Below are 13185 nucleotides of genomic sequence, written 5' to 3' on the forward strand. Positions count from 1 at the left end.
TGTACTACTTCGGAATAATGCGCTCATTACCGAGTGTGTATCGATGCTCCGACTCCGTACAACCAGCGTTGTACAGAGTCGACTTCGTACAATCATCTCTGTCCGAAGTCCGCCAATCTCGGCTTCGTACAAAATGGCTTGTACAGATCGGCTTGTACAGATTCATTGTACGAAGCTCGACTCCGTACAAAATAGCTTGTACAGATCGGACTTCGTACAAATTCATTGTACGAAGCTCGACTTCGTACAAGATCGGGCTTGGGACGTAACATATACATTTTTGTTTTGTTATACATTTTTGTTTTGTTATCACTTCCTTTAGTAACTTTTCTTATAAGGCGGCCCCCCTAGACAATCAATGTTATTGCGCAATATTACGAATTGCGCAATATTATTGACCTTTTAGAGTTAATATTGAAGATTGCACAATGATTGAACAAAAGTTTGTGTGAGTTTGAGTTTTATTGCATCATATTTTTCCTTTGCATTGTGTAGGGTCATTATTGCCCAATATTTTTAGGTCTGTGGTTCACCTTGACGAAGAGTACACACGTGTGTCCTTAATGGCGGTAAAAAAAAATGAAAAAATCAAGAAAACAGAGTTTATCGTCGTATGTATCCAATTGTAGAGAGAATTGCCATCGGGCAAGCAAAGATGATGTGAAGAAGAAATTCAATTCTTTGAGAACTAACTACTGGAAGGAGCTTAAGAAACATCTCCAGTCGATGAAATCCGGATCTAGTACAGACGACATAAGTATACCAACCCTACCTGTAGAATTATAATGAATTGTTTTCTTTACATGATCAAGAATCCGTATTGGATTCACAGTTTAGTACGTTCTAGTTTGAACAATGATTATACACAGGTGAGTTTCAATTTATTTTATTTCAATAATCTCAAAATTCTATGTTTTACGATTTTTACCATTTTCTCTTCACAAGGAACTGCACTTTCGTTGTTACAAAATGTATTTTGGTTTTAATCGTCTCTCTATATGTCGTTTTCACTCCGGAAACACTCTGTATACATGGCGTTTGACATTGACAATAGTTACCTTCTAATATAAAAGTACATATCAATCATCATTTAGATATCCATCTAAATTAGTTCATTAAAAATAATGTCGGTGTATCGATACGACATGTGATATATCTATTTTATTGTAAAAAAATATTTCGACATGTCACAAACATCTAACTGCGTCCAATGCATCCTTCGTCCGATAAACAAACTCGGTTTTATACTTTTCTCTTCTACAGTTATCCATTGTCGTCATATCAATTCCGAAGTTGAGACATACATTGAACCGAACTTTTCATCGAAATGGTTTCTGTTTTTTCTGACCTGGTTGATATTCACAGTGGGTGAATCTATAAACAAATTAAGTGTAGCTGAGCATTTTAGGGATGTGTTTTATAATTTTGTAAGTTTGTTCCAAATGATACCATCGATCTGTTTGATGTGGATATTTCGTCGTAATTACAATACTCATAGTATACAATTAACGATATTAATGAGGTTGGTAGAAAATAGAAAATACTTCGGTATCGAATACTTCTTATCGGAACGATTTACCAGTAGAGCGAAATCTAGATTTCGATATATTTCATATTACTTTTTGTCTCATATCACGTTTTTCGCAATTTATAATACATATAGGGAACTTTCGATTAAAAATATTATATATCAGTTCGGGAGACAAGTAGGATTGACTTTTCTTGCTTATTTCTTATTATACGGCCTTTATCTAGTGCGTATTTATGAAGAAATATTTGATAGTTTGACTAAAACTATAGAATGTAATCTTAGATACGTCGATGAATACGAGCAACGTGATGTGTTTACTAAGCTCAATAAACTCTTAATGTTTTACTTGAAATTAAAGAATAATTACTTTGCCTGTCTACCTTCTGTGATGACTGTATTTGGAAGTTATATATTTTTTGCTTCGGCTATTGTTATACAAGCCGTACTCTTCATTTTTTTAATAAACTTTGAAAAATATTATAATGGAAATATTCTACTATTCTACGACTACATCATTTTGAATATTGTGCTTTTTCATATTGACGCGTATTTTATGGCACAAGCTTTCTCTTCAGTTGAAGGCAAAGTGAGTAAAATTTTAGTATTTTAACGTTTAGTTTGATATTTGTTGTATAAACGACTTGATTGTTTGATTATTCTATGAGCTTCTTGACTGCAAGAAACAGAAAAAACCTTTGGAACAAGCCACAAAATAACAAAAGCAGCTAACGAAATAGACCTACACTTCGATAAAGATAAAACAGTTTATGGAAATATTAACATCGAAAGATCTACTAAAGAGACTGTTGAGTGGATCTCAACCTTATATACGCTTGTGAAACTTGGATAATGACGAAATTGAGAATCTGGGGAAGAAAAATATTGAGAAGAATGTTTGGAGGAAAGCAGACAAAGTTGGGATGGGAGATGAAATTTATGAAGGCAAGAAGATCGCAATGGATAAGTCATTTAGAATGTAGAAGGCAGAATCTCGAAACGAGTTGCATGGAAGATACCAGAAGGCAAGAGAAGAAGAAGTTAACCAAAAAATTGATGAGTAGAGAGAAATTACAAGATTATGGAGCTAATTTGTTCGCATGAGGAGCTTCTTATCGATTTTGTCCACTGGATAAATTTAGAGGATGGAAACTATTGAAAAATCACAAACAAAAAAATATAATTACAATACTAATAATTTTTACATACGAGAGCTAAAAGAAGCCGTTTTTCTCCTCAAAAAGCTGTCTGCTATAAATAGAATTCAAGAGCTATGAAACAGAGAGATAGATCAGTTTAATAAAATGGGTGGTAAACAAATTTGTAGTACAAGATCTTAACGGAAAGGGAATAACCAATTAAAAATATTTTTTCATTTGAATCTCTCGAAGCTTATGTAGTAATCGTCGTATGTAACAATAGTTTGCGAAAAAAAATTGAATTTAATTCTAAACAACTTAGAATGTAGATGCTATAGAAAACGCAGAATTTATAATGTTTCAATTTTTAAATGTCATCTCAATTTTTGTCAAATTTTAACTTAGTTATTGCGTACTAAATAGCATATACAGTTTACTCGTAGTTGGACGGTTGTCTAAAGATGTTTGAATGAATTGAGTCATCATATTATATTTGTTCTTTGTTAAATATTCAAGCAAGTTCCAAACGAAACCCTTCCAAGGAAAACATCTCTAATGGTGGGTCCACACGATACAGAATTTTGTTCGTACAGATATCTGTACAGACTATGAAGTCGGAGTAAAAAATTTTACCCAAAAATTTGCATGGAATGTCTGTACAGACTTTTCATTCTTTTCTTTTCGAAAATACAATTCAAATTAGATACTTAGCTGCGATAAATACGCAGACTTACAAGCAGACTTACAGGCATACTTCGATTTTTGGATCGCACCGATATTTGTCTGTACTGTCTAGTTTGCACAGACAAAATTCTATGAGAATTTACATCTACAGAATTTTATGGAATTCTGTATCGTGTGGACCCACCATAATACATGTACTACCATTTCATGAAATTTTTTGTTTTTTCAGACACATGACGTGATAATACTTCTAAAGAAATATCCGTTTTCAAAATTAACTAAAATTCAAGCTAGTCAGGTGAGTTTGATCAACAAAGAAATATTATCATATCTATGCGAAATATATTTATATATGTTTATATATTTAAATCGATTTTAAGTCTATTCTGTTTCAAATTTAGTTTTTTTCTTATTTTTGAAATACGGATGATAATTTGACGTTTCGACTACTTTCAGTCTTCATAAAAATTTCGAATCGAGGTGTCAAATTTTCATTTGTCTTCCAAAAATTTTATAACAGAAAAAATCAAGACGATCTAGAAATATAAACATATATAGAGGTCTAAGGATAAAAAATGAAAGAAATATATTCATACAACCTTTTTGCTTCGTTGTCAAGTTTTTCTTGAATTGTCCATTCTCTGTGAATGTTCCCACCAGGTCAACAGCCTTCTGAATTCGGTGACTGGTATTACTTACAGCCCTTTTCACATATTATTATTTCTAATTATATTTTTCTTGTCACTCTATTTTTTCAAATTTCTTCATTTTTTTAAATAGAAACACCCAGTTTTTTCTATTTTAATTCATTCAGGGGTAAATAATAAGGCAAATTCTTGTACACTTTCCTATACCTGAACCTTACCGTTATTAAGATATTAAATGTTTTTTGTAAATTTTCAGAGATGCATTAAAATAGAAAAAACTGGGTGATTCAATTAAAAAAAATACATAAATTTGATATTTATGAAGTTAAACTTTGAACACTCTTTATACAAACCCTATATGAAATGAAAAATTTTTCACCATAGATTCAAATACATCTAACCTGGCTAGAAGCAACCAAATAAAAACCATTTTCATATCTTCAAGGGTATCCTCGTAAAAAAATAATTTATAAGGATCGGCAAGGGTCAAATCTTTTACAAAAAATTAATAACTCAAAAAGTATGCATTTTTCAAAAAAAACTTTTGAACAAAAGTATACTAAAGTTTCACATGAATTTCAAAAATTTATTAGAATTCAGGATGTTCTATTCAAAATAACAAAGTATACAAGCTAATTTATCACAGTAATCATCATCTAAATATACATAATACACAGTAAAGATGGATGAGAAATGTCATGTTCGACAACCATCGTGATGTCATGAAGCAAAAATGCACAATTAGAGGAATAATTATGCTGATGGACTGGATCCATAAATGCCGTAGCAGATGATTTCTAGTAATAGTAAATCATGTAGAGGTTACATGAAGAAGATTCTACAGAGAATCTAGTAGAAGACTATTTTACATTGAAACGTAGATAGTGGCAGCCTCAGTGAAAAGCAGGTCCACCATAAGAACTTGTGAAATGGTACAAATAATAGGACAGGTTGTATAAATTATCATTGAAATAAAGAATCGAAAGACATAGGTCGATTGGGACTTACTGGTGATTAAAGAGGTGAAGACATGAAACATGTTGTGGAAAAAGCTAAGCGCACTGTTTTGAATAGAAAACCTAAATGTTAATACTGCAGCAACATTTTCAAAATAAGGACTAATCATATATAGACGATATTTTCCAATGGAAGTATCGTTGAAGTTAATGAAAAATATGGATAGATGAAGACCAAACTGAGATAAAGTCAAGAACGATGCATAGTCCACGGTAAGTGGAGATAGCTGCGAAGCCTTCTAGAAACAAGGATTGCTAAAAAATGAAACTCCTGAGATGTGAAAAAAATATTTTCTGAGAATGATGGAACAGCTAAATAGACGAGAAAGATTATCAGAATCGTCCCAAGATATACAAATGTAAATTTTTAGATAGAACAAATAATTTGAGTTTACCCAATATCTGATTGTCGATTGGACCTATGACACATATGTCACAAGTTTATGTAAATGAATCTACGCAAGGAATATAAGATTAGCGACAGCCTGGAAGAAGTCTTCTTACTACTTGTTTGGGTGGGTAGACGTGCTGGACGAAAAAAAATGAAAGACACAGCAACAGTAGAGAAAACTTGAAAAATCTATTATGCGATGATTGTGAAAGGAATAAGTCGACAACGGATGACATGTGGATTTATTAAATAATAGTCGAAAGGTTGGGTTATGCTACGGCTAAGTGGGTTCATATACAAGGTTGTTTTAGTACATTCACGCGACTATTTTGTCCATTCCTGATCTTCTTGAGAATATTCTGACAATGATAACTAGTCGATTTTTTTCAAATCTTTCTTTTCTCTCATCATCATACAGATTATACAGAGCCATTATAAAAGCTCTTCATAATTACGTCAATGTGAAAATATCTAACTTCTTATTCATCAGATATCTTCAAAATGTCTTTATGCTGTAGTTAAGTAAATTCTTATAGCTCTAGTGATGCACATACGGCCAAGTTTTTCACTTCAAGATGGATTTTCCTGGTATTTCTATAACTTATCCATAGAAATACTGAAAGCAGTTTTCCAAGAGAATGAATTGTGGCAATTTTTTGACCAGCTCCAGTTGTAGATATTCATAGCTGGGAAATACTCAAATGTCTATGATTGATGTGAAGTAATTGTGAACATTCCAAATGACGTATTATGTGAAACAAACTAATTGAAATTGAGAAACCACAAAAATTCGTTATAAATTATTCTCATCATCAACTTTTTATTATTTACAAAGCAACAATCAACGTTTATATGATTAACCTTGCTTTGATGAGTACTGTACGAAGAAATAATCGAAATCATAATATGGAGAAAAAGGTGATGGAAATAACTTAGATCGTAATTAAGACTTTACACATTTCTTTGATGTTGTCCCTGTAGCAATTGTTAATTTCGGCTTTAATTGTAGATAGAACTTTTGACACAAGTTTTCACGCAAGAATCATTGATAATAAAAGTTGGAAATCTTGAATTTGGAGTTCCAGTTTTGGCATCGGTAAGTTCACTAGAAACTACATATTTGTGTCGATGATGATAATGATAAATCATGAGAAATGATAGTTAGTTATGTATTAAAGTCATACTTTTTGTCACGGGGCTAAAGATTGGTTGCCGACGCATTTAGACGTCGCAACTAACCATACGAGGTATATTAATATGTTTTTAGGAATAGCTTAGATTCAAAAATACTATTGAAAATATTTGGAATTGAGGCAAGCCGAATAGATTTAGAGGTTATGTTATTATGTGTGTGAAAAGGTGCGAAGTACGTAAGTAAATGCGAACGTGTCAGTATCAGCATCTCTGGTAGTTATTTCAATACGTTACTAGGCACTGAAAAGCAATTTTAAGATATGGCAACACTGATTTGAACATGTCTAATCTCACATTGCCATCATAAAGTTGGAAATCAAAACAAAAGTGAGCAAATTGTGTGAGTAACTTTTTATTGAAGATACACATCATTCTCTTCAAAATTAAATTTTTTGTAAGTTTTATTTGAAAGTTGAGTGCATTTATTAGGCATTTTACGAAGTAATTTTACTCCAAACGTGATAAAGTTAAAAATTTAATTCATGAACGTACTCAGAACGTATTGAAATGCTATTTTGTCCGCGTTGGATACCATATAATTCGACAATCGCTCAAATAAATCTTGTGTTTATTGGTCCAACGAAACTTCGATAAAACTAAATCGCGGTGCTTGAAAAAACGTCGATAATATCGTAACAGGCGACGAATCAGGAATCTATGCAAACTAAAGAACTAAACAACAATCCACTGTATGTGCCAAATACAACAGAACTTTTTCGCGCACAGAACACTTCAAAGCTCTCAGACATCAATTCAAACACAAACGTTTATGAACAGTCGAAATATCGAATTGAAGGATCATCCGCGCAAAATTCTTTCTTCTTATTTTCGCAGATCAAAAATAATTTTCCAGGTTAACGGTTTTTTACACCTGAAGAAGCGGTTATTGTGTTCAAATCACATGTTTTGAAAGTCCCTCAATCGGAAGGGAAAAAATTCTTCGCCAATTGGTTCAAACGCAGTCAAAAGGGTATTGATATTATATTATATAATATTATGGAAAGCAATAAAGCCATATCCAATTATAAATATCTGTTTTTATTTTGTCTATCTCAATACTTAAGTAGCAACCCTCGTATATTGCGGCGAGTTTTAAAGAAGTGTTTAACTATTGTTGACAGTGTCGTTTTTGATGCATGTAATAATAATTTTGATTTTTTTAATAGATCCTGATTGGTTTTTATTATAATTAATTTCTTTATTCCTAAATCTGAAATATAACTTCATGAGCTTACTGCAAAAAGCCGTTAAGTCCAGTTTTGTTAAACTAAAAATACAGTTAAGTATGAAAACTTATTTTCAATGTTCTAAAAAAACCCTGCAATTCCATAAAATTGTTTAATGCAGTTTTCATAGCATACCATATCCTGTAATGGGACTCAATCTTTTTTGGTATAATAACTTATAGATAACTAATCAAACGCTGAACAGAGAAAACATTTTGATTATCTTACCGGGTTTTGGTTGTATAAAATGTCGCTAATAGCGACCACAAATTAAACAGCAAAAATCGTTTTAAGTCACTAAAGCGAGTCTTTCAGAGCCAGATCATCGTCCAAACTCACAAATTCCTTGAAAGTGGGCTCTTCAATGTTTAAGCTCTTTGTAATTTCGCTCCAATGTGCAGGAGTTTCATCTACATTATGTGATGCATCAACAGCAATATCATCTTCTTCAACTGTTCCTTCACGATTTTGATATTTCCGTTTAAACCCGCATTTCATTAAGCAATTCTCAACGGTTTTTTCTGTCACATTTGTCCACGCCTTTCGAAGCCATCTACATGGCATCAAGCAACTTAATTAACTTCTTCTCAGAACCTGTTCAGGTTAAAAGCTTCAGATTTTTTCGACTGGGTTTCGATATGTAGAGGTTTCCATACAAAAACCTCGTTTTGTAGGGGTCCTATGGAAGCTAAGGAATCTTGGAAAATTCAAGGTAAAGGTGAAAATAATATAGGAAAGATAGGCAGATTAAAGGGGAATAGAAAAACTTCGATTTATCAAGGAATTCGCTATATCGAGGTACAATTTATGAGCTACGTGAGTTTCAAGGAAAAGGTGGAAGCTCAAAGATAGGAAGTTGTCTTCTAAAATATATCATGAAACTAGATCCTGGAATCGAGTAACTCTGTTTTTATTCTGATAATTATGGTAGACAAAGTCGTAACCAGAATATAGCCAGACTTTTTTTTACTTGATTCAGGATACGAATTTGGACACTATTGAACACAACTTTTTAGAAAGTGGACATACATTCATGGAAGTTGATAGCAGGCATAGTGCCATAGAAACAACAAAAAAGTGTGTTCCTGTTCACAATTTTCAACATTGGATGAATATTTTTAAGCTAGCAAGATCCAATCGCCTAAGGAACAAAAAGATTTCTGCTTATGAAGATTCCAAAATTTTATTTTCAGATTTAAGAGATTTGGCGGATTTATCCCAAAATATAATAAAGAAGAGAAACAAGAATACTGAAGAAGCAACAGTCAATTGGTTAAAAGTGAAATCTTTTAGGTACGAAAAAAACAGGCCAGGGTTATGGCAAAGTGCGACCAAAGGATTTTCAAGAAATAAATCTCAAGAATTTATATTCAAAAGCACTTCCTATAACATAGAAGAAAAAAAATAGTTTATTGCAGTTGTACAAAAAAGGAGACATTCCTGAGGAATGCTACGGTTGGTACAAATCCTTACCAACATCAATAACAGCAGTAGATATCGTTCCTGCAATTGAAGGCGAAGATAAAGTGATTAGTATTTTATACAGGGAGTTTTGGAATAGCACTCCAATTGCTCGGAACATGATTCTATACATGAATATAAGGAAAAAATTGGTACAACAAAACTTCCAAAAACGCTTCGTTAGCGAGTTATAGTGAGCGATAGATTTCGCCCGGATTCGTGATCCTCCAATAATAGGAAGCCATATTGAATGCCTCGGGTCTGAAATTGTCATGCAAATTTGTTCAATCTATACGTATTTTGACCTGAAAAATTGAATAAAATAGGTGTCATATCTGTAACTGTGATAGTTTTTATGTTACGACGTAAAATACAGAAAACTCAACTCCAAAATACACTCTATTCACGTTTGGAGTAAAATAACTTCATTAAATTCCTAATAAATGCATTATTAAACTTCCAAATAAAATTCACAGAAAATTTAATTTTAAACAGAATGATGTATACATTCTCAATAAAAAGTACTTACACAATTTGCTCATTTATGTTTTGATTTTCATAAAAAAAGTGTATTTTGGAGTTGAGTTTTTTGTATTTTACGTCGGTTAACTATTTCAGTTACAGATCAAAAAACCTAATTTATTAAATTTTTCAGGTCAAAATACGTATAGACCAAACAAATTTGCATGACAAGAGACATTCAAAATGGCATCTTATTATTGGTGGATCAGGAATCCGGGCGAAAGTTTTGTTATACCAACTTTTTTCCTTATATTTACATATAGAATCAATTCCCAAGATATTAGAGTGCTATTTCGAAGCACTCTGTAGCATAATTAAGAAAAAAACGTTCTCATGGTAGGCTGGAGATAGTACCAACACGTGATAGATTGATTATTAACCTCATTCACAAAGTTTGACAAAATTGTTGATCTCTACTACTTCATGCCCGACCTAGTTTGAGAACGTTTTTATTTGATTTTACGGTACTAATAACGCGTTACTTTTATTATACATTGCTTAGGCTACAAATGAATAAATATGTAAGTCTATTTTTTCTTTGTTATTTTTATATTATAATGTGTTTCTATTCATATTGATATGAACAATAGTAAAAATATAACCATATTTTAAATACAAGAAAGTTTTTGAATTCATTTACAAATTTTTCGTAGTAAATACAAACTAAACTCAATTATCTCGAATTTATAGATTTTGTATATAACGGGTTTTTGCAGTATGCCCACAATTTCTAATAGCTGAGATATAAACATTTATGAAAATTGGGAACAAAAATATTCCTTGGAAGATTCCGAAAAAGTGGATACAAAAAGTGATAGTATAAAAAACCAATATGCTAATGATATCTCTCTACAATTTTATTATTAGCACACGCATAATGAAATTAATTTTTGTTTTTATTTGGATATCTATAATTTTTTCTACTTTTAAGGTTGCTGACAATGCTCTAGCATACTTCTTCGTTGTTACACAGTTCATTCAAATGTTCAAATAAGGAGAATGCAGCCAGTTGAAGATTTTTATCCATATTATAGCTTGAAATGTAAATGAAATAATTAAATTTTGAGATGAGAAATATGTGTTAGTTTCTATATTTATTTCTACATATTCCTTTAGATTATCCGAAGAACAAAGTCAGTCGAATCGTATACCTACATGGCTACGAGTTAATCAAAACTTGAAGATCAACTAAGGAGGAGTATGCAATGAAAATACGAACTCAGACAACAGATCTACAATTGGCCTAAGGAGGATTTGTTGGCGGAGTTTTGCCCAAGTTTTTGTCAGGTAGACAAAAAATTCAAAGTATAGAATTATAAGTAGTCCATTGTTGGACTTAAGCAAACAAAAGTGGATATTATGATTATGATGTTTATTAACCAAATGTTGAAAATATTTCTGTTGTACCTATGAAGAACTCAACCTTTTAAGATTAAAGTTTTTGAAGATATGTCTTTTTTCAGTGTATATGAAATTTATGTAGATACTTGTTACACAGCTTATCCAATTGTTCAATTAACGAGCAACCCGTTGAAGATTTTTATTCATATTAAAGCTTAAAATATTTGATTCTCAAAACATACGTCAGTTTTCTTCAATTTCTCATTTCTTAGACCTTTTGATATATTAATGTTCTCAATTTTAGGTCACTTCTGTTTTCAAATTAGCTATTCAAAAAGCAAAAACTACATTGAAAGAAAATAATTATCTGGAAAAAATGATCAAAAACATATTCAAGAAAAGGATAAACAAATACTACAATCAATTGAAAAACAAAACAGGAACGAAACATCAAACATTTTCCTTGCGATATGTACAAGGACTTTCTCAAAATTTATCAAATTATTTCAATAAATATGATATTAGTAGATTCTTACTTTTTATGTAACTCCATTAATTTTGAAGCTATCACATCCTACAAAAAACTATTCTAGGGTAATTTTCAGAGCTACAAGCCTATATATATTAGAAAGGCTTGAGATCCTCCACATTTTATTAATAAAGGTTCAAAAGGCTGTAGATAAGCAATCCTCGCACTATAGTGACAGATTAATTTGGTTATAACTCCGTCAATTTTCATGCTATAAAAAAATACGTAAAGCAGAATAATCGTCATAAAAAATGATTCAATTTGATTGTTCATTTGTTTTTGTATCTCCTATAGTTATGGAGAAAGAATGTGCAGAAAAAATTTTTTTAAAAAATCAAAAAAAAGTATTCTTCAATCAGCCAAACTTTCAGATGCCTAGAAAAATATTCAAGTATAGTATTTGGTACAAGGACTGAGTTTAATTTTGATTTTTAATGAAATGGCATTAGTTTTAGTGCAATTTTTCTAGCTTTAACTATTTTACATCATATCTCACTGAAATTTCAGTCGAAACGATTTTTATCAGTAATAATTTGAAAGGTATTTTCAAGTTCTTTAAAACGTATTCCACGACTTTTTGTTGAAAAATGTACCATTTTCCCGTTATTTGAGGTTAGATGCTCAATTACGTAAAAAAAGCTATTCAAGTATCTATAACTTGCTATAGGTAGAACATTGAGATTTTAAAATATAGCTCAATTTCTTTGTTTTTATATAAGCTTCATTTTTGTTCATCACATTTTTATCGATAAAATGCATGATTACAGATTTATACGAAAAAAAAACTATTGAAAATGCGTTTTTCTACGAAAAATCTACTTTTCAATTGCGAATAACTCAGAAACTATTGATCTGGCGAAAAAACTTCAAATGGCATTTTTTATTTTACTTTTCAATTTCTGCAGTTATTTTGGGTGAGAAATTTTGGATATATATCTACCATCTGTCAAAATTTCAAATAAATCCGAGATGCATTAAAGAATTCGGAGGGAAAATGCTTGAATACCTGGCCTAGTCCTGTGACACTTTAGTTTGAGATTTCTCAAGAAGTGAAATTGCATAATTCGATTTGTACATTAACTATTTACAATAAGTCATATATAAATAAACTGTTGGACCATCAGCTTTATGAACAAAAATTAAACGAACGGGGCCAGATCAGGGCTATATTCGATCTACGTAAAGCCACATTTGTATACAATAGTTTTGGAAATCGAAGCAGTGTGGATTGGTTGGACAGTATTATCATTAAGCAATCCCACATGTTGGGTGATTTTGACGAGCCTTTTTTCGACAATTTTTTAGGCGAATGCCTTAGTGGGACAGAGATATATTCCGCGATTACAGTTCCTTGAAGTCAATCAAAAGGATACTCCTTCAGTCCGACAATATTGTAGCGATTACATTTTTGGCGCTTCACGTGACCTTTGCTTTTTTTGTAACAGACTCTCTTTTCATATGTCACTCTATGGAATCTCTTTTCGATGTTGGATAATAGTAAAGACCA

At 31.5% G+C, this 13185-nt stretch overlaps 1 protein-coding gene across 1 annotated transcript; it reads left to right on the forward strand.

The window, feature by feature from the left end:
* Positions 1-785: 785 nt before the first annotated feature.
* Positions 786-10802, forward strand: LOC130447084 (uncharacterized). Its single transcript, XM_056783741.1, has 4 exons — positions 786-869; positions 3581-3649; positions 6415-6501; positions 10740-10802. The coding sequence occupies exons 1-4, from the start codon at positions 786-788 to the stop codon at positions 10800-10802; spliced, it is 303 nt and encodes a 100-aa protein (XP_056639719.1).
* The last annotated feature ends 2383 nt before the right edge of the window (positions 10803-13185 follow it).

The sequence above is a fragment of the Diorhabda sublineata genome, chromosome 7 (assembly GCF_026230105.1).
Source record: "Diorhabda sublineata isolate icDioSubl1.1 chromosome 7, icDioSubl1.1, whole genome shotgun sequence".
In the NCBI taxonomy this organism is placed as follows: Eukaryota; Metazoa; Arthropoda; class Insecta; order Coleoptera; family Chrysomelidae; genus Diorhabda; species Diorhabda sublineata.

Coding starts and splice junctions, on each gene's coding strand:
- LOC130447084 (XM_056783741.1), top strand. CDS start 786: ATGAATTGTTTTCTTTACATGATCAAGAATCCGTATTGGATTCACAGT. Junction 870..3,580: donor TGAACAATGATTATACACAG/GTGAGTTTCAAT, acceptor TTGTTTTTTCAG/ACACATGACGTGATAATACT. Junction 3,650..6,414: donor CTAAAATTCAAGCTAGTCAG/GTGAGTTTGATC, acceptor CTTTAATTGTAG/ATAGAACTTTTGACACAAGT.